This window comes from Mytilus edulis, chromosome 11, assembly GCF_963676685.1.
Source record: "Mytilus edulis chromosome 11, xbMytEdul2.2, whole genome shotgun sequence".
Classification (NCBI taxonomy): domain Eukaryota; kingdom Metazoa; phylum Mollusca; class Bivalvia; order Mytilida; family Mytilidae; genus Mytilus; species Mytilus edulis.
Genome location: NC_092354.1, coordinates 9,672,850 through 9,695,034, shown reverse-complemented (window position 1 = coordinate 9,695,034; position 22,185 = coordinate 9,672,850). Strand labels below are relative to the sequence as shown.

At 32.6% G+C, this 22,185-nt stretch overlaps 1 protein-coding gene across 1 annotated transcript; it reads right to left on the bottom strand.

Moving 5' to 3' along the window:
* Positions 1-5,939: 5,939 nt before the first annotated feature.
* Positions 5,940-20,520, bottom strand: LOC139495082 (monoacylglycerol lipase ABHD2-like). The gene is made up of 8 exons (XM_071283233.1): positions 20,185-20,520; positions 17,265-17,437; positions 15,892-16,059; positions 14,390-14,573; positions 9,981-10,175; positions 9,072-9,141; positions 8,225-8,309; positions 5,940-6,877 (listed from the first exon to the last, which is right to left on the bottom strand). Exons 1-8 carry the CDS (start codon positions 20,340-20,342, stop codon positions 6,693-6,695), a joined length of 1,218 nt encoding a protein of 405 aa, XP_071139334.1. The 5' UTR covers positions 20,343-20,520; the 3' UTR covers positions 5,940-6,692.
* Positions 20,521-22,185: the final 1,665 nt, after the last annotated feature.

Here is a 22,185-nt window from a genome sequence, read left to right as displayed (position 1 = left end):
TATATGGAAATTATATTAAAAAATATAGGTCACCGATGAGTTAGAAAAGATATTTCAATTTTAAAGCCAAAAAATGGCATTTTCCCACCAAAGGGAGATAATTTGGAACTTTTTCAATGATCTATACATTTTAAAAGTCATCTGGGGCCAACACGAAGTGGTTGTTTTGAATGATTTTTGTACCATATGATAAAGTAACAACTACAAAAGGTAACAAATTAAATTTGTAGTGAAAATCAAATGTTTAATTTTTTTCTGAAATTTTTAAACCCTCGAGCCTCCTTAAGTGTTTTTGAGTAATGGTTTGACATGTTGACGATAGACAGATGGACAGACTTCATATAAACAAAACAAAAACATTATAAAATGTAATGAAATTTAATGCGAACTTGAACATTATGAAGATAAAATCATATATACAAATATGAAACAATTAATGTAAATATAAAATTCTACTAAATATAAATAAATATATAAATATATTAAAATATAACTGTACTCTAACTGAAAGTTTACACAATGACAAATACCTTTTAGTTAAAGGGGCATTAGCTGTCAAATTCATCATCACCGATTTGACTCAAACTCCATATTTGATTTATAACATACTGAAACGTACATATCCAAGTAACCAAAATTCAAAATGAACAATTAACAATGCATGAATTCAATAATAATGTTAAAATACTAGACAGAACATTTAAGCTAAAAGGGCATTTGCTGTTAAATTCATCATCAACGATTTGACTCAAACTTGCATTAACTCAAATATTTGATTTATAACATACTAAAACATAAGTCCAAGGAATAAAAAAGTATCAAATAAACCATTAACAAATCATAGACGCAATAATAATATTAATACTTGAAATAAAAAGAACTGTATTCTTTTTTTTTGTCTTAATCAAAGCTTATGCCCATTTAAGCTTATATCATTCTATTTCAAAATGGTACCTGTATTTTGATTTAAAAATGGTATGACAACAAATTAAAACTGGTAAATTCAAGATTTATAATCAATATAGTAAGAGAGGACTAAACATACACTAAAAGAACAAATAAGTACCTCATTAAAAATTTGTGAGGTCAGTTAAACCAGTGGCGGATCCAGGGGTTGGAACTCCCCCTTTTTTTTGGCCTATCAATGCATTTAAATGGAACCCCCCTTTTTAAAATGACTGGATCCGCCACTGGTTAAACTTACATTACCAATGGGTGAAATTGCAGTACTAGTAGTATACAAGACTAACGTTAGATATATGCAGTAGTTATCTGATCTCCCACAGGGGTGAATTTAGTGGGGGAGTGGCGGCCGTTAGATATATGCAGTAGTTATCTGATCTCCCACAGGGGTGGATTTAGTGGGGGAGTGGCGGCCGTTAGATATATGCAGTAGTTATCTGATCTCCCACAGGGGTGGATTTAGTGGGGGAGTGGCGGCCGTTAGATATATGCAGTAGTTTTCTGATCTCCCACAGGGGTGGATTTAGCGGGGGAGTGGTGGCCGCTAGATATATGCAGTAGTTATCTGATCTCCCACAGGGGTGGATTTAGTGGGGGAGTGGCGGCCGTTAGATATATGCAGTAGTTATCTGATCTCCCACAGGGGTGGATTTAGTGGGGGAGTGGCGGCCGTTAGATATATGCAGTAGTTATCTGATCTCCCACAGGGGTGGATTTAGCGGGGGAGTGGCGGCCCCCTTCCCCTTTAAAATTTGTAAAGCATTGATTTTCCTCAGCTTAATAAAGAATATTTTGATAATTTTGCCTCAATATTTTTGTCACCTTGCTACGCTCGGCAACAATTTAAGTTCCTGAATCCGCACCTGCCCCCAATCCTTAAAATTTTAATCAATAAACCATGAAAAGGGATAATCATGTTAGAATTACTGTCAACTGACTATTATAATTGATCCATTACCTATAAATATTGAGTCAGCAGTATAATTCAATCAAGAAACAGCAGTACAACTTTGTAGAAAAGTCATCAGCATCATAAAGATAGGACAATATTGTGTAAGGACCTTTGATACTATTTCAATGACTAGCCATTATGACCAAAAAGATTGCACATAGTAAGAAGTTTATCAATTGTCATAGGTTCACATGGTACAACCAATGTAAATGTACATGTAGTAGTTTATAAAAAAAAATCCCCAACTAAAGAATGGGTTTATATGTATAGCACCTAAGCCACATATATCATCAAAAGAATGGGTTTATATGTATAGCACCTAAGCCACATATATCATCAAAAGAATGGGTTTATATGTATAGCACCTAAGCCACATATATCATCAAAATGTTTATGTTATGCAGAGTTTTTTTTCGTGTTGGCAAGTTTTTGAGTAAAACTATGATTGAAACATTAAGGCATATTTATGAAAAATAGGTAAGGTGCCTGTGCCTGGGGTCTTGTGGTCACCTAGGTTCCTAACAAGTCCAATTTTGGTTGAGTGCACCATTTAATAATTTGCAGATCTAGTATTGTTTTGTCAGTCATAGAGTTACATTCTTTGAACGTAGACTATTTTACCTTGGAGCAAAGTCATGGGACTTATTCAAAGATTGGACAACATTGCGCAAGGACCTTTGTGCTTTGATACTATTTTAATGAACATCCATTATCACCATAAAGATTGGACAATATTGCAAAAGGACAAGTGTCCTTTGATACTATTTTAATGAACATCCATTATCACCGTAAAGATTGGACAATATTGCAAAAGGACAAGTGTCCTTTGATACTATTTTAACGAAAAAGTAAAAAGATGAGCACCATAAAGATTGAAGAATTCACCAGACCAGTGTAAGAGGTTCATCAATTGTCATACGTACAACCAATGTTAATAAATGAGGATGGTAGTGGTATATAAAATAAATGGAAAACATGTCCATGGGACACAGATGATACCCCATATGGCATATACCATTATAAAGGGACATAACTTTTAAACTGTAAAAGGGACATAACTTAAAGAATTGTTACAGGGACGCCACCCAGATTCCAACTTGATCTGACTTTTATGGTAATAAGCATCATGTACAAGTTTCATAACAATTTGTAGAAGAAAACCAAAGTTACAGAACTTAAACAAACAAGAGTGCAAATGATGAAATGTCTCGCCTTCTTTACTAATCATTGATTTTATGTTGATAGTCCTAATATATAACTATTACATTTAGAAGCATAATTATTAATGTCACATAAACTTAACATTAACCAAAAAATCTAAACATTTACCAATGCACCATGAAAATGAGGTCAAGGTCAAATGAACCATGCCAGGCAGGCATGAACAGCAAACAATTCTTCTATACAACAAATATAGTTGATCTATTGCATGCCTACAGTTTAAGAAAAACAAACCAAAACATAAAAACTTACCAATGAACCGTGAAAATGAGTTCAAGGTCAAATAAAACCTGCGGGACTGACATCAGAAAGTATTTCCATACACCAAATATAGTTGACCTATTACATATAGTATTAGAAAAAAAGACCAAAACTCAAAAACTTAACTTTGACCACTGAACCATGAAAATGGGGTCAAGGTCAGATGACACCTGCCAGTTGGACATATACACCTCACAGTCCTTCCATATACCAAATATACTAGACCTATTGCTTATAGCATCTGAGATATAGACTTGACCACCAAAACTTAACCTTGTACACTGATCCATGAAATGAGGTCGAGGTCAAGTGAAAACTGTCTGACGGACATGAGGAATGTGCAAGGTACGCACATACCAAATATAGTTATCCTATTACTTATAATAAGAGAGAATTAAACATTACAAAAAATCTTAACATTTTTTTCAAGTAGTCACTGAACCATGAAAATGAGATCAAAGTCATTGGACATGTGACTGACGGAAACTTCATAACATGAGGCATCCATATACAAAGTATGAAGCATCCAGGTCTTCCACCTTCTAAAATATGAAGCTTTTAAGAAGTTAGCTATAGCCGCCGCATCACTATCCCTATGTCGAGCTTTCTGCGACAAAAGTCCCTGGCTAGACAAAAAAATCAGCATAATTTGAGACTGGTAAAAAAGACGACTAACTAAACTCAAACTTGTTAGCCTTTAAGTACTTGATTTATAAAATAATAAAAAATAATTCTAATTGCATAGACAAATTACTGGTTATTTTCTTCCTACATTCATTCTGTCAATATAAGTTTTGAGTTCATGCTAGAGACTTCGTATCACGTTCAATTGAGGAGTGTTTCCATGTCAGCCTCAAAATTATTTCAAATATTCATTTTTGCAAATGACGATGACAATACTGCTTCTCAGAAGATACTGAAATTGTATTGAAACTATGAAAAATATTTCATTCATAAATTAAGAATCATGCAAGATTTTTGTTAACTAAACCTTAAAAAAAAGAAGACGCATGCACACACCGGTATAATTTTTTATCACGACCAGTCAAGTGACCTTATTAGCAGGATCACATTAAATGTACAACCTACAGATAAACAATAATATGGCAAGAACAGCAGTGAATAATTGCACATCATTATATACATAGATTTCAAATGCCATTGTTTGAGTTACTTCCCTTTAAAGCCATTTCAGAGGGATAAATGGTAAATTTTCTTATTTTCTATTAACCTAATTGGCCATTTCAGAATTTAATGCATTCTCTGTAATATTTCAAAAACATACATCAAAACGTTGTTGTTGGTTTAAGGTGGTACCCAACACTTTCACTAAAATTAATTTGGTTTGTTTAGTTTTCATAAAATTTTGTCAAATTATTTACTTTGACACTTTAACAAAAATATAAAAATTTAAAAAAAAATTTGAACCAACCGTTTTGCCAGAAAAATTACACTGGTTATATAGCAATTTGACAAACACCAATATTGATCATTGAGAAGCTTAATATTCCTTTTACACACAACGTAATTAAAACGTTTAGCTGATTTTACAGAGTTATCTCCCTGTAGTGTTAGGTACCACCTTAAAGAGTTCTAAACCATGGAAATTCATTAAATGTTGTAGCATATTTTCATGTTGGTTAATAAACAATGAGATTATCCATTCCTTTTAATACATTCTGAAAAGGTGAATTGAAACACATCTGACTAGAGATTCTTAGGCCAACTAAAATTAATTAGTAGATTTTCATCCAAATTTTTGAAAAAAATGGGGCGGGTGGGAGGATTTCATTTTTTAATTTTTATTTCAAAATTTGAAACAGGAAGTTTGGAAGGAACCACAATTTTTGACGGTTACCGGAAACGGAGATGAACAAATCCGGAAATCGAAAATTTTTCAAAATAACAAAAATCGGGGCGGGACGATTTCAGAGGGGCGGGCGGGGATGAAAATCTACCAATTAATTTTAATTAGCCTTACAAGGTTCAAGTAATGAATAAAGTTAACCTTAAGGTGGTACCTAACACTACAGGGAGACAACTCTGTAAAATCAGCTAAGCGTTTTCATGACGTTGTGTTGTTTAGGGAATATATAGCTTTTCAATGATCAAAATTAGTGTTTGTCAAACTGCTATATAACTAGTGTAATTTTTCTGATAAAATGTTTGGTTCAAACTTTTTGAAATTTTTATATTTTTGTCAAAGGGTCAAAGTAAATACTTTGTCAAAATTTTAGGAAAACTAAACGAGCCAATTGATTTTAGTGAAAGTGTTAGGTACCACCTTAATACATTCTGAAAAGGTGAATTGAAACACATCCGACTAGAGATTCTTACAAGATTCAAGTAATGAATAAAGTTAACCTTAAGGTGGTACCTAACACTACAGGGAGACAACTCTGTAAAATCAGCTAAACGTTTTCATGACGTTGTGTTGTTTAGGGAATATATAGCTTTTCAATGATCAAAATTAGTGTTTGTCAAACTGCTGTATAGCCAGCGTAATTTTTCTGATAAAATGCTTGGTTCAAATTTTTTGAAATTTTTATATTTTTGTCAAAGGGTCAAAGTAAATACTTTGTCAAAATTTTAGGAAAACTAAACGAGACAAATTAGTTTTAGTGAAGGTGTTGGGTACCACCTTAAAGTATACAAAAATGTTCAGAAAAGCCCTAGCATTTCAATTTGCCTGATTTATGGAGGAGTTTGTGCACTTAGACACCCAAGAAAAGGGAAGTAACTTTTGTTCAATTTGTGTCAATTGACACCTATCTATTACACATCAACATTCTTATAACATAATAATTGTATATTTACTTATACACATCTTACAATTTTTCAGACAGTACATAGAAATAATTTAACTTTTGATTTCAAATTTATTTAAGAATTGCACATATTTTGGGACAATAATATGGATTAAATTTTTGATTAGAACTGCACAGATTAAGTGAGAAAAATATGGATTAAATTTAAGTTCATAATTGCACATATTATGGGACAAAAATATGGATTAATCTTCAGTTTAGAATTGTTCTGATTGGTGGACAACAATATAGATTAAATTTTAGTTTAGAACTCTTCAGATTCTTGGACAATAATATGGATTATATTTCAGTTTAAAATTGTTCAGATTGTCAGACAAACAAAATGGATTAAATTCTAGTTAAGAATTTTAGATTGTGGGACAACAATTTGGATTTAATTTTAGTTAAGGATTGTACAAATTATTGGACAACAATATAGATTTAATTTTACAATTGCAAGTTTTCCATATTTACTACATGTATTGCTGTTAGGAAATTTGAACTCCATTTATTAAATTTTTCTTTGCTTGAGTAATGGTAACTGCTGCATTGGCAAACTCAATGATGGCTCTGTCTAACCAGGTAATTGTGTCAGGTGTAATATATCCTCCTTCAAAAAATCCAAGATGGCCGCCATGCTTAGTTATCATCAGTATACAATTTTCATGAGTCTCTGAAATACAGGATACATTTAAATGTTTAAATCTCCAATCAAAAGTTCAATAATTCTCCAATCAAAAGTTTGATAATTTGATAATTTGTTCCATATATGCAGGATATACAGAAAATTAAATAAAGAACTTGATCAGCAAAACGGTAAAAAATATGTGTATGTAACAGTGGTCTCATTCCGTCAGTGTACTTTATCCCGAGGATGAAAATCCCTAGTGTTTTATTATCCACCAACAAAAATTCACTAGGGTTTTTAATCTGAGTCCAGTGTAAAATATCAACCACTCTTGAGATTTTAAAGAGTGTTTTTTGAAGGGGAAATAGTTAAGAAATGGGGCTTGGTATTTTTTTTTGGGTATTTGAATAACTAAAAACTTGCATAGCTGATTTAGGTAAAACAAGAATGAGTCCCTAGTACAAGGATGCCCCCTTCGCACTAACATTTTCTATGTTCAGTGAACCAAGAAAAAAGGGTAAAATCTCTATTTTGGCATTACAATTACAAAGATCCTATCATAGGGAACATGTTTACTAAGTTTAAAGTTGATTGGACTTCAACTTCATCAAAAACTACCTCGACCAAAAACTTTAACCTGAAGCAGGACAGACGGACGAACGGATGCACAGACCAGAAAACATAATGCTCATAAATGGGGCATAATAAAACAAGAATGTGTCCCTAGTACACAGATGCCCCATCCGCACTATCATTTTCCATGTTCAGTGAACCGTGAAAAAAGGGTATAATCTCTATTTTGGCATTAAAATTAGAAAGATCATATCATAGGGAACATGTGTACTAAGTTTCAAGTGGGACAGACGGAAGAACAGACAATGATATCAAGATCAACGCTTTCACACTTTTTACATCCAATATTCTCTAGTGAAAAACAGTTACCGGTACTCAGAATGAAAACAGGGTGGAATAAAATTATGCTTACATGTACACATCAAAATGTCATGCCTCTTTAATTTATGATGACTGAATTTTTTTAATTCTTAACAGACTTAACCCTTCCAGATAACTGTATATACTTTTTAAAATTTTATACCCGACACTTTTCTTATAAGATGTGCACAATTCCTACAGTTGGGATTAATTTCCACCAGTAGTTTAAGAGGAGATATTCTTTGTGCAGTCAATAAAAGAATGGTGATGGACGCCAAGTGATTGCAAAAACTATCATAAGCTACAAACATTGATGACATACAGTGGGGGATCCATTGGCTGCCTAAGAGGGGGCCCGATCTTGTCACACTTGTGATTCCCTATATAAGCAACCAAATTTTTTTCTCAAAAGGGGGGCCTGGGCCCCTGCCCCCCTAAAAACGTTGATGATATACATACCTGCATATTGAGTGGCACACTTCAGTAACGGTTGAGGTACCAACGGGTCATCTCTAGCATTCAGTAAAAACATTGGTATTGTTATCTGAAAATAGACAATGAGAATCTGTATATCATAAAAATATGAAGATCAGGTATAATTGCCAAGAGACAACTCTCAACAAGAGACCAAATGTCACCAAAATTACTGAAGGTCACCATACGACCCTCATCTATAAGTAAAACCCATACAGCATAGTCTGTGTACATATTATATGAACAGATGTAGCAATAACTATACACATCTGTAAATTCCAATATGATGAGCTTCTTAATTTGTGGTTTTATACTGTGTAATGAAAATAAAAACAAGATATATGCGTCATATGGCTGTACTTTGACCTATAATGGTTTACTTTTTACTGACTGTGATTAGGATGGAGACTTGTCTCATTACCACATCTTCTAATTAGGAGATAACTGTATTGTATTTTAAGCTTCGACGTCATCAATTGGGGATTTGATAGTCGCAAATTAAGTTTACTGGCAACGCGTTAACGGAGACAGTAAACGGGTATTTGCGACCATCAAATCCCAAATTGATGCCGTCAGAGCTTAAAATACAATACTGTTATCTCCATTCTAATGAAACTGACAGAAAACAATGTTAAAACATGTATTTAAAATCTGTCATATGCCGTCTGCGCTTGCACGTACGTCCCATAGCATCAATTGTCAATCGATGCCATGTAGGAAAGTGACGTTATCCAATCAAAATGAACGTTACAAACGTTGTTGCATTAGAATATCTATTCTCCGGAAACTGTCAATTGTATGAATAAAGTAGAGTATCTAAATGAATATTTACATTGTTGATATAATTACAGCTACTGCATGCTTCATAATACTCGTCTAAACTCTTGTATCCCCAACGTTTTCTGAAAATAATTAAATGTTATAAATTAAAGTGCTTGTGAGTACTGGGGGGGTCAATATTGCATAAATTATGCAGTTAAAATTTTTAAAACTTAATTGTTGCAAAGTGGGCGTAGTGCCTTTGAGATGAAGAACTCAATAAAAGCTCTGTTTCTTAGCTTTTTGTGTAATTTTTTGCTGTGCATGTACTGATTTTGTGTCAAGGATGGATATCCCATATCCTTTCTTTTTTCTTTTATAGGAAAGTATTTATTTGTAATCATTTCAACTACAATTATGTAAAAAGGAAGATAACGCCAATTTTAAATATATCCTTAACAATGGTATATTGTACAGAGATGAAAATAATGTTTAAAAGGTGCTAAAATTTACAAGTATACAACAGGTATTCATTCACCTGTCAAATTTTGTTAAATTTTAAGTGATTTTGAAATGTATAGTGGGAATGATTGCATGTCTGAGTAAATTTTTCAAATCATGTTTTTATTTATTAACTCTATTCAAATTCATAGCAGTATGAAAATTTGCTATCTTAAATGCTGAAGAATTACCCAAGAAACCATTAGTCTTCAATTCAAAAATTGGTATCCTGGAAGAGGAGTGGAGGGTTTTGTTTGTTCCAGGGTTGGACACCCCCCCTTTTCAATTTCTATTTTGGAAATAATCATTTTGATCCTATTACTTGAACTTTATATGATGTTCCATGCCTTGAAGCCTCTCACCCCAGACCCCCTTTTTAAAATATTTTGATTCTTCAAATTTAATCTTTTTTTTCATGATGTTCTGGGGGTTTAATTTAATTTAAAATGGCTGGATCAGCATCCGTTAACAGACATCTTACATAGTATAAGACTGATCTAATTCTGCCAAAGATGTGGCAGCAAATATCTTGTCTTCGTCAAGCTTGTGTTTACTTTTGACATCCTCAGACAATACCGTGTGGTAATGATGGCGCAATAAAAACTTCTGATACGATGTCATAAAATACACATACATTCTCCTCAGATGACTCCATTCTAACAGCAATGGAAAGGCCCTGAAAAGTTTTATGGAAATAAATAAATAAATAATTTTTATTTCAAGAGGATAATCCCATTAGTAACCAGATGCTCCGCAGGGCGTAGCTTTATACGACCGCAGAGGTTGAACCCTGAACAGTTGGGGCAAGTATGGACACAACATTCAAGCTGGATTCAGCTCTAAATTTGGATTGTGATTAAATAGTTGACACAGCATAGGTTTCTGACACAGAATGAATGTGTTCTAATGAACTTAAAATTTTTGTTTTCTCTTAGAGCAATTCACTATGCTGTTGAATATTAATCCTCTCAAAAAAATGTTTGAAGAAATTTTCTTTTTTATTTATGAAATTTCAAATGAGAAAAATTGAACCCAATTTTTTTAATCACATTCCCCTTTCCCTTATTCCAAAACTAATCTCAATTAAAATTTCTAATGGAGTTTGCAACAATAACTACTCATTTAAATACATCATAAAATATTAAGATGTAAAAAAACTGCTTGTTATCACTGAATGGTAAAGATTATTTTAATTTATCAGTTGGTAGTAAAAAGTGAATATACATTGTATATTGTATATAACAAAGATTTAAGTTGATTCTGGACAAAGAAAGATAACTCCAATTAAAAAAAATCTTGCTATTGCACAATATTTTGCAATTAGATATTTCTTGCTTACTATTCTGGACAAAGAAAGATAACTCTAATTAAAAAAAAAATTGCTATTTCACAATATTGTGCAATTAGATATTTCTTGCCATTGCGCAATACTGTGCAATTGAAAAGACTTGCTATTGCACAATACTTAATATAATAATTTTGGATCCTGATTTGGACCAACTTGAAAACTGGGCCCATAATAAAAAATCTAAGTACATTTTTGGATTCAGCATATCAAAGAACCCCAAGATTTCAATTTTTGTTAAAATCAGACTAAGTTTAATTTTGGACCCTTTGGACTTTAGTGTAGACCAATTTGAAAACAGGACCAAAAATGAAGAATCTACATACACAGTTAGATTTGGTATATCAAAGAACCCCATTTATTCAATTTTTGATGAAATCAAACAAAGTTTAATTTTGGACCCCGATTTGGACCAACTTGAAAACTGGGCCAATAATCAAGAATCTAAGTACATTTTTAGATTCAGCATATCAAAGAACCTAACTGATTCATTTTTTGTCAAAATCAAAGTAAGTTTATGTAGACTAATTTGAAAACGGGACCAAAGGTTAAGAATCAAACAAAGTTTAATTTTGGACCCCGATTTGGACCAACTTGAAAACTGGGCCAATAATCAAGAATCTAAGTACATTTTTAGATTCAGCATATCAAAGAACCTAACTGATTCATTTTTTGTCAAAATCAAAGTAAGTTAATGTAGACTAATTTGAAAACGGGACCAAAGGTTAAGAATCTACATACACAGTCATGACAGTTAGATTCGGCTTATCAAAGAACCCCAATTATTCAATTTTGATGAAATCAAACAAAGTTTAATTTTGGACCCTTTGGGCCCCTTATTCTGTTGGGACCAAAACTCCCAAAATCAATACCAACCTTCCTTTTATGGTCATAAACCTTGTGTTTAAATTTCATAGATTTCTATTTACTTATACTAACGTTATGGAGCGAAAACCAAGAAAAATGCTTATTTGGGTCCCTTTTTGGCCCCTAATTCCTAAACTGTTGGGACCTAAACTCCCAAAATCAATACCAACCTTCCTTTTGTAGTCATTAACATTGTGTTTAAATTTCATTGATTTCTATTTACTTAAACTAAAGTTATTGTGCGAAAACCAAGAATAATGCTTATTTGGGCCCTTTTTTGGCCCCTAATTCCTAAACTGTTGAAACCAAAACTCCCAAAATCAATCCCAACCGTTCTTTTGTGGTCATAAACCTTGTGTCAAAATTTCATAGATTTCTATTAACTTAAACTAAAGTTATAGTGCGAAAACCAAGAAAATGCTTATTTGGGCCCTTTTTGGCCCCTAATTCCTAAAATGTTGGGACCAAAACTCCCAAAATCAATACCAACCTTCCTTTTGTGGTCATAAACCTTGTGTTAAAATTTCATAGATTTCCATTCACTTTTACTAAAGTTAGAGTGCGAAAACTAAAAGTATTCGGACGCAGGACGACGACGACGACGACGACGACGACGACGCCGACGCCGACGACGCCGACGCCAACGTGATAGCAATATACGACGAAAATTTTTTCAAATTTTGCGGTCGTATAAAAACTAATCTAATAATAATGTATTCATAAAGTACATACAATATTATAATGATATATAAATAAAATACAATTGCTGTGTTTTGTTAACTGTTGTTTGTTCTTTTTTAATTTATGTGTTTGGTGTTTTTTCTAAAACAAGTTTGATTGTACTTTTGGTATCTTTCAAGCCTCTTTTACATAGTTTAATTGATAAATATAAGAAAATATACACTTATAACAATAAAAACAAGAGGCTTCCAAATACCTAAATCACTCATCTGGTAAAAAATATCCCATTTTAAAATTTTTTATATTCTCTTATTGGAATTGGTTACTTTTGCTTATTTTTTCTCAGAGTTCTGTATTTTTGTGATTTGACTTTTTCTTTACTGTAAATTCAGAAATGACTGCAAAAAATGCGACAGGGTTATATTCGCAATAATTTGAACTCGCATTTTAAAACAGGGGTTAAAAAATGTTGTTGCAGATAACTAGCCCAGGACTTATTGGCAGCAGGATTTTACTATCCCTGTTCGAAGAACTGCTAGCCCATCAAAGCTGACCTGCTAGCCCATGTATGCCTTACAAATCAGAGTTTGCTGCATAATACATGGTGGGTGTCATGTTTTGAAGGGGACATTATACAACGTTTTAAACTAGTTTATTTTCTGGCAAAGAAAACATGTTTATTGGTATTATCGTGTGAAACAAGTGGTTTAATTATTATATTAGTTGTCCACACATACAAAGGAGACCTTTTATTGGGATGCTCGGGAAAACACTGCCAGTATTCACAGAACATGGTCTCAGAAATTTCATCCTGGCGCCACAGACGACCTTGCCCAGGGGAATCTTTCTGTCCATGTCACTAAATATGTTCTTTTCCGCTTTTCCCGATCGTATTTTACATTTTTTCTAGATGAATATTCAGCCTCAATAGTACCCCCTTCATCTACCGATTAATTGAAAATCTCGACAGAAGCAATGTACAATACCCCCTGTACTGAGAAATCGATATTAAAAGTGTGAGATATTGCAATCAACAGATGATACCTGTCCACCCTGAGTTATTTGTTCTATTTTTAAAACATGTAACTGTACAACAGAGTTGCGTTCAATATCGTAGGGATACGTAGTGCTACATAGATTTTTGTCTACTGAACAAGTAGCTAGCCTAGCTGTTATCAATATATATGTAGCAGCTAGGCTAGATACTCGTTCAATAGTCATAAATCTGCATAGCCCTAAGTAGCCGCTACGATATTGAATGCAACCCTAGACCTGTACAAACCAGTTCAAATGCTTCGAATCCCGATGACGTAATTGAATCTGATTGACTAAGATAGAATAGAGATGAAGGGATTTTCCACTATTTATTTTGGAAACGCCAATAATGTTTTGTAACTAGTCCGTCGGGCATATTGGGTTAAAGTTTTGATTGCCCGAGGCGCAAATGATCTAGTCCCGGGCGTCGGGCTAGTGGATTTTTTAACCCCTGTAAAATGATTTGAACAGGAATTTTTTTAAACACCACAAAAATTTAAATAGCAATTTAGACTCAAATGACAAAATCACAATATTTAAGGAATGACTGTAATATTTTTTCTGTCTTTGAAGAAATAACATAAAAAATTTGGTGCACACTGAATATTTCTTATAATTTAATACAAATTCCATTTTAAACCATAGAAAACCATGAAAAAACGTTGATGACGTCACGGTCACATGACTAAATTATGTCTATGGGCTCATAACAAAATAAAGTCAGCCAATCAGAAGATGCGATACATTCAAAATCACAATATAAATAAATGCAATCAATAATTTCTTAATTTGCAGTATTTGGTGCCATATTTGTAAGTCTTGTATTGGTGATAGTTTTGACTGATTACACTTTATAAGAAATCAGTCAAAACTATCAACCTTTAATGAGGTTGAATCTTAAGAAACAACCTCTTGTCTGAAAAAAAAACAAAAATCTATAAACACCAGAGCCTACTACTCACTTTTGAATATCATATCCCTGACATATTGACATCCCACATATAAACTTATGTTGGTGACTGTTGTCCTCTCCTAGATATTTTGTTACTATATTACCCCCCATACTGAACCCCACAGCTAGGAACTGACTATCGGGATATAGTTTCTCTATGTCTTCAACAATAATCTTTAACTCATCTGTATGCCCTGTAATAAGAATTTTTTTCATTGTACTAAGGAACTCAAAATCGTTAACTTTTTTTTATTCCAGCATTTACACAGAGATCTACTTCCTTCTTCCTGTCTCATTGTCATGAGACTTTGAGTAGTCTAGTAAAATATAGGAACTCAATGAACACAATACTGATTTCATTTTCAATAATTCTTTGTTTTTGATATGAATAAACATTACCTGACGATCGCGTTTCTTTGTTTACATTGAGCACGATGTCATAACTTAAATAAAGTCACAAGTAAAACAGAACCAAAATCGGAAACGTTACGGTATTTCCGTTTCTTTCTTAACAGATTTTGGATTTACAAAAAAAATAATTCATACAGGTATGCTGCCTCATATTAAGAAATTGTAATCTCTATCAAGTGTATAGGTACTCCATAAAGGAGTTGGTTCACTCACTCATAGTTTTTGCCCTAAAAACCTGAATATTTGTTTCAACTGCAATGATGTTGTCATTTGCTATGGTTTTGTGACTCCTTAAATGTAGGTGAATTTGTGAACAACTGACCTTTGGCATAATTTTGTAAAAATTTATGTCAGTTTTCTGAAAAAAATCAATTTAACAGTGGCGCCCCCCTCACTCACACATACTTTTGTTGAAGTTTTTAAATATGTTTTTTATATGTTTGACACTTCTTATGATTTATGAGTTTGAACAGCGGTATACTACTGTTGCCTTTATTTACTTCCATTGATTGATAGCATTTAATTTGTCAGTTTCATCTTTTCTTCTGATATATAACTAGAATCATCCAAATAAACTAAGAAAAAGCTTGTAAGCTTATCATACAAATATGACACTTTTTCTAGACCACAAAACAGCATGCGCAAAATACACCTCAAAGAATTGTTACCTTTGAAAATTGTTGTCGCACACTAAAACCCCATGGGAACTTTCAAAAGATGGTAAATTATGTTTACACTGTAAATTCAGAAATCATTGCAATGTTTTTATCATTGCAAAAAATGTGACAGGGTTATAATCGCAATAATTAAAATTTGCATTTTGAAATTTTTTGTATGAATAAAACAGAATTTGTATAAATGACTTAAACAAATTATAATTGCATTTTAGTCTAAAATCATTGAAAATGACAGAATTGCAATAATAAATGCATGCAGTAATTTCTGAATTTACAGTCATGGTAATTTCTGTGTCATTTGGTCTCTTGTGAAGACTCATCATTTTTTTGTCATTGGCAATCATACCTACATCGTCTTTTTTATATCTATACTGAGAAGTACTGCATGTGAACATTCTAGTTTAATTATGTAACAAAAACATACCGTAGGTGAACATTCTAGATGATGTTAATTCTATACTGAGAACTGCTCCTAGATGGTTCTGTACCACTACTCTGTAACCATTTTCTTGAGCATAATGTACAAATGTGCAGATATAGGCAGTCTCACTACTGTTAGCTATACCTGGGCTGATCACTATAGTATAATCTCCTAAAAAAGCAGAAAAAAAGAAAATGAAGTCACTTAAAAATTGCACATCACTTTTTTCATGTCGTAAATTTATGAATGGAATAAATGCTAATGTCCTGTCTGTGTCTTTTTGTTTTAATTCTCATATTTTTCAACTGATCTTTATAGTTTGTTCTGATGTTGTGCTGTCACACCACTGTTCCAGGTTACCCTTCCAGAGCACCTGAGATCACCCCTAGTTTTTGGTGGGGTTCGTGTTGTTTATTCTTTAGTTTTCTATGTTGTGTCATGTGTTCTATTGTTTTTCTGTTTGTCTTTTTCATTTTTAGCCATGGCGTTGTCAGTTTGTTTTAGATTTATGAGTTTGACTGTCCCTTTGGTATCTTTCGTCCCTCTTTTAAAGTGTCACGGAATAGAAGTTCCTTCATAACATAAGTTCAAAAGGAAAACATATTCTGGAATATTATTTCCACAGGAATAAATATTACAGTATATGTTCCTAACGGAATAAATGGTATAGAATATTTGTTCCAACAGGAATAGATATTATGACAATGTTTATAACAAAGTTTCCCTTGGAACTTCTGTTAGGCGGAACAAGTTTATGTTGACAACAGCAGGGTTAATAGCTCACAAACATGTTAAACTGGTGACCCTCTGCTGTTGTTTTTTATTTGGTCGGGTTGTTGTCTCTTTGACACATTCCCCATTTCCATTCTCAATTTTAAACTGGGAGTGCAATATTTTTATTGTGCCTGTCCCAAGCCTGTAGTTCAGTGGTTGTTGTTGGTTCATGTGTCATGTTTGTTTTTTTGTTAAAATGTTTTGTTATAAATTAGGCCTTCAGTTTTCTCAATTGAATTGTGTCATTCTTTTTATGTCGGGACTTTCATAGCCAATTTTACGATATGGCTTTTTCTCATTGTTAACATTGTTAAAGGTTTTGGTTGCAAATAAGTGCTTACAAGTTACATCCACTTCATTTAAACTTTGCTGGATAGTTGTCTCCTCGGCAAGCATAACACATATGTCCTTATTTTTAAATAAGATATCTATAAAAAAAATAAAGCATCATTTTATGGACTTCGTTTTTTTTTATTAGATATATTAACTAAAAATACTTAATTTTATATTATGACCATTTTTATGTACAATTGTTTATGTGATTTAAAACTCTAAAATATTATTTTTATAAAGTCTACCTTACATATATATATTATACAAACCTCTAAGATGAGGGGATATAGGTTCAAATACATCATATGTCAACGTAGCTCCATCTTCAAGTTTGATAAAATATCTCTTCCCCTTTGGAAATGGAGATTTAATTCTACCTAATTTCCCATACACAATTGTTTGCAAATGTCCACTTTTCCCCCAAACTTTTGTAGGTATATAACTGAAATAAATTAGATAATTAATTATCAAAGATTTCAATGGCAGGATACATACATGTACATGTACATATATAACGTCACAGTACCCAAACTGCACCTATTCAACATAAACAGCTGAGAAATCGTAAAAAATTTCTTTGAGACTAAACAATTGACATTATACACAGCTTATAAATTAGGTCAATATATTCAAATATACACTAAACATTCACAGTTTATATCAAGCAGTGGTCTCGCTAGCCCAAAATAGAAGGGCGCCGCGCCCTGGGTGCCCTCAGCCGCGCCCTGGGTGCCTTCATCCGCGCCCTTCTGCCCTGACGTCTTTTTCCAAAATTCTCTTGTGCCGTTTTGGTAAAATTGCCTTTTGTTTCATCGATTTCTGATCTCCAAGTTAATTACATATCTGACACCTGTGTGATTGCCCCCAGGTTAATCATGTCATTATAATCAATTACAATGACAAAGACTTCAAAGGTGTTAATATCTAGGTAATTTAATTAGGACAATGTATCTTTTTGTCATACATTTGATGAATGTGTCAGCGAGTGTGTTTAGCTTGGGTCGGCATTTTCGATTTCCAAGTCACAATGGAAGAGTGTATAAATGAAGACTTTCATGACTTTAGAATTGAATTTAAGTCATCAAAATAAAACTATGCCTTCACAGAAATGCCTTCCATCTCAACTTGTTAGCGACAAGCACAGTTTTTAATTAACGCAAACGTGTTGGAAATTAATTTTGGAGTTACTTCCCCTGTTTTAGCTTATTACAAATTTGTGCTCTAAAAATATTATCTAGTATCAAAAAAAGGAATAAAGAACCAATTGAATATATAAAAAACACATAATATGTTGATGAAGATGTACTATATAATTCATAACTACACAAACAATGAAATAAAGACTATAGTTAAAATGCATCTTTATTTTAAAAAAAAAACATATACAGTAAAAAAAAAGAAAGAGATTCGTTAACTCGTGATACACACAGAAACGTAGACAAAAAAAAATAGCAGTGCCTTTTCTTATCATAAAAAGTGCCCTGCCCTCCACTGGCACCCTGCCCCTTTTGATTTCTAGCTAGAGCACTGTCAAGAGATGAAGTTTTCACTGGAAAAGAAAAATGAACGAAAACACCGTCATGCCACATTCACAAAAAGCCATCTTTTAAAACAAACAAAATATGTTTCAAGCATCAATTCAAATAAATAAATTAGTGAGTTGTTGTAAATATTTGAAACAAGAATGTGTCCCTAGTACACGGATGCCCTATCTACACTATCATTTTTTATGTTCAGTTAACTGTGAAAATGGGACCCGTAAAAACTCTAATTTGGCAATAAAATTAGAAAAATCATATCATAGAGAATATGCATATAGATATAGGAAGATGTGGTGTGAGTGCCAATGAGACAACTCTCCATACAAATAACAATTTAAAAAGTAAACCATTATAGGTTAAAGTACGGCCTTCAACACGGAGCCTTAGCTCACACCGAACAACAAGCTATAAAGGGCCCCAAAATTACTAGTGTAAAATCATTCAAACGGGAAAACCAACGGTCTAATCTATATAAACAAAACGAGAAACGAGAAACACGTATATGTTACATAAACAAACGACAACTACTGTACATCAGATTCCTGACTTAGGAAAGGTGCAAACATTTGCAGCGATGTATATTAAGTTTCAACTTCATCAAAAACTAACTTGACCAAAAATGTTAACCTGAATCGGGACAGACAAACGTAGGGACAAAGGAACGAAGGAATGAATGAACAAACGGACACACAGACCAGAAAACATAATGCCCATAAATGGGGCATAAAAACAAAACAAAACCTGTGTTATTTGATGTTTAATGATGTGAATTTAATTAAGCACTGATGTAATTTGGGTACTCCTCATTACGGAATAATGGATAGTTGGAAGTCGAATCAAACCCATTTTTCTGACTCACAAGGATTTAAAATCATATTGGTGTATTCCTATAACAAAGAAGGATACAAAATAAACACAGAATAGATTTTTTTTTCTTTATCATAAAAAAAACGTAGGTGAAAAAACTGTCTTTGGATACTGTCACATTAACATGTATAATGAAGAGCTGAGCACATCATGAGCACATGATACAATGTATTTTTGAAAGAATAAAGTTCCAATACATCTCAATATCATACCCCCTTTTTTTTATGATCAATGCATTTACATGAGGACATATGGTTGGAACCCCCCATTTATCCCAGGGAATCCCCAGCACATGGAAAAGGTATGTATTATACATGATATATATAATATATTTACTAGAAACTTTGAGGCAAATTCAAGGAATTGATTGGACAAGAAGTTTTAAGAATGTGCTAAACCTATATTTCTATATATATTTACCTGTTTTAATGCTTTATCCCACATCTATTCATTTTTATATTAATAATGTGATTATTATTGATAGAAAGACCCTTTATTGGCTAAAATTTCAGAAATTACAGAAATTAAGTCTTTAAATAATTGCCAAATTGGGGTGTTTTTTGTGACAATTTCAACCTAAAAATTATCTATAACTTTTGGCTTTCCTTTAGGGTCACACTTTAAATAGGACAGTGGTACATGTATACTAAATTGTCCATACCTATAACACGCAGTAAAGTTTAAACCGGTGCGCAATAACCCGAATTGTGTATGGCCTGAACTTTTAAGTTATTTAATTGTAAATAATCATTTAAGTGTAACATTAAGTTATCATACTTACGGTTTTGTGAGTATAGAACACATTTTAAGGATTTGGCTGGCAAAAAACGAGCCATCTTTGTATTTCAGTTCTGGTGCAGATGACGAACTGGCCAAATGAAGCAGACGAATTGTTCCGTAAATTACAACTCCCGCCACACACGCAAGAAGAAAACTCATTCTGCCACTATCAACGCGTTTAAATAATGTGTAAATTGTGTGGATTGCAATACACTAACTGACCTATTTTATAAGTTCTGCATCCTGAGAATAAATGTTTCTGGAACTGCGATCATGCGATCATACGATGATAAATAGTAAATTTGGAGTTGCGTCCCTTGTAAAGTCGAAACGGAATGGGGACACTAGACAACTTCCGGATTGTCACATTTCCTTGATTGATATATGATCTGATATCAAATAGTGTAATCAGTCAATTAGTATTTGTTTTAGTATATTTCTGTATATTTGTCCGGAATCAATACAATTTATGATCTATATGTTACTAAACATCCTGTAAATTATGCAAATTTGTTCTAGATGATACCGTTTTGAAACATTTATGATTATTGGTCATGCAGCCAGGTATATATATATTGATTGCGAGTAACTTCCATAGTAGTCAATGGGACTCTATTTCAAAAGGTTTTGTGAAATATGGAACGGAAAAATATACTAGCTGGTACATAATTATATCCGCTTAAGACGGATAGATTTTCATTCCCCTGGAAAAAATCTACCTGTGAAATTCCATATCTGGAAAAAAATTACTGTGACAAATTATCCTTAGGATAATATATCACAGGTGAAGAAATAAACCGTTACATATCTAATAAGTTAACCCATTTCTTTTTTAAAAGTCCTACATGCAGCTTTTATTCACACGTGTTATAAATATACTAAGGTATATATGATATTTTTTTCTCGGACAAGTGCCTGTGATACATAGTCTGTTTTGGTGGGATTGAACCATGTTCAAAGTTAACAATTGAACGTTTAGAGCAATAAAGTTTACCACATGTGTCTATGAGCAGTATTAGCAAAACATCGATTTATTACAAATAAAAGAAAACAGATTACAAAAAGCCGGTGTTGTATACTGATAGTTAGAGATCAAAAGTGTTCCCACTTTGAAATTCCTCCATATATTCATACAAAAACACACATGTCCGTGCTTGATTATTTTTGTGTTTAGTGGTAAAAATAAATTATATATTAGTATTAGTTGTATCTCCCGTATTTTATACAGTCAGAGGTCGAAAGTGTTTCAATATTCGGAAATATTGAATATCGAATATCGAATAACGTACTGGCTGCTAACTTCACATCCATACGTTATCTGCGTTACAACTTAAATTGTATACATACGCATGTATAAATATAATGAAAATTAAACTCTATTTTTAAAAGTAAAATGATTAAAAATAGTTAAACAATATTGGTTTTAAATTAATCGTGCACTATTATAATCAAATTGAAAAAAAACTTGAAATACATTGTAGTCAATGTGTTTAAGATTTATTTACATGAACATTTTATTAATATTAACAGCTTACTATACAAATCCTTGATTTGTCTTATTCAAAATTAGGCAATAGTATAATCTCTATGATAATATCACACATATAAAACCACTAAAGTTAAGATTGATTAATAAAAAAGATGTTAAAGAGAGCTGCAGGTACATGAGGACATACTAAAGAAAAGTAGGGGGTCGACTCTGGTATAAGGTTATCTCATTGGCAATCATACATCATTTTATATTTATGCATTATCGTATATGGTCAAAAGATTCAGTGTATGAAACAAGGAAAATAAAAACATTAAACATGAATGACTATATATTTGTCTCAAAACTGTTTGATATGAAGGCTAAACAATACTGTAAATTGATATCAGAGGGGGTTCATATAATAATAACGTAGAGCTTCTCTGTACCGGTTATACAATATACAACGTTGCCTTCAAAGATATGAGAGTTAAGTAAAACAAACGAATACAATGTTCTTCTTTAAAATATTGC

Bases quoted from the DNA above. Each gene is read 5' to 3' on its own strand.
- LOC139495082 (XM_071283233.1), bottom strand. From the start codon at position 20,342: ATGAGTTTTCTTCTTGCGTGTGTGGCGGGAGTTGTAATTTACGGAACA. The intron at 17,438-20,184 runs GTAAGTATGATA...AATTTATTTCAG, and splicing joins TGTTCTATACTCACAAAACC to TTATATACCTACAAAAGTTT. The intron at 10,176-14,389 runs GTGAGTAGTAGG...AAAACTTTTCAG, and splicing joins CAGGGATATGATATTCAAAA to GGCCTTTCCATTGCTGTTAG.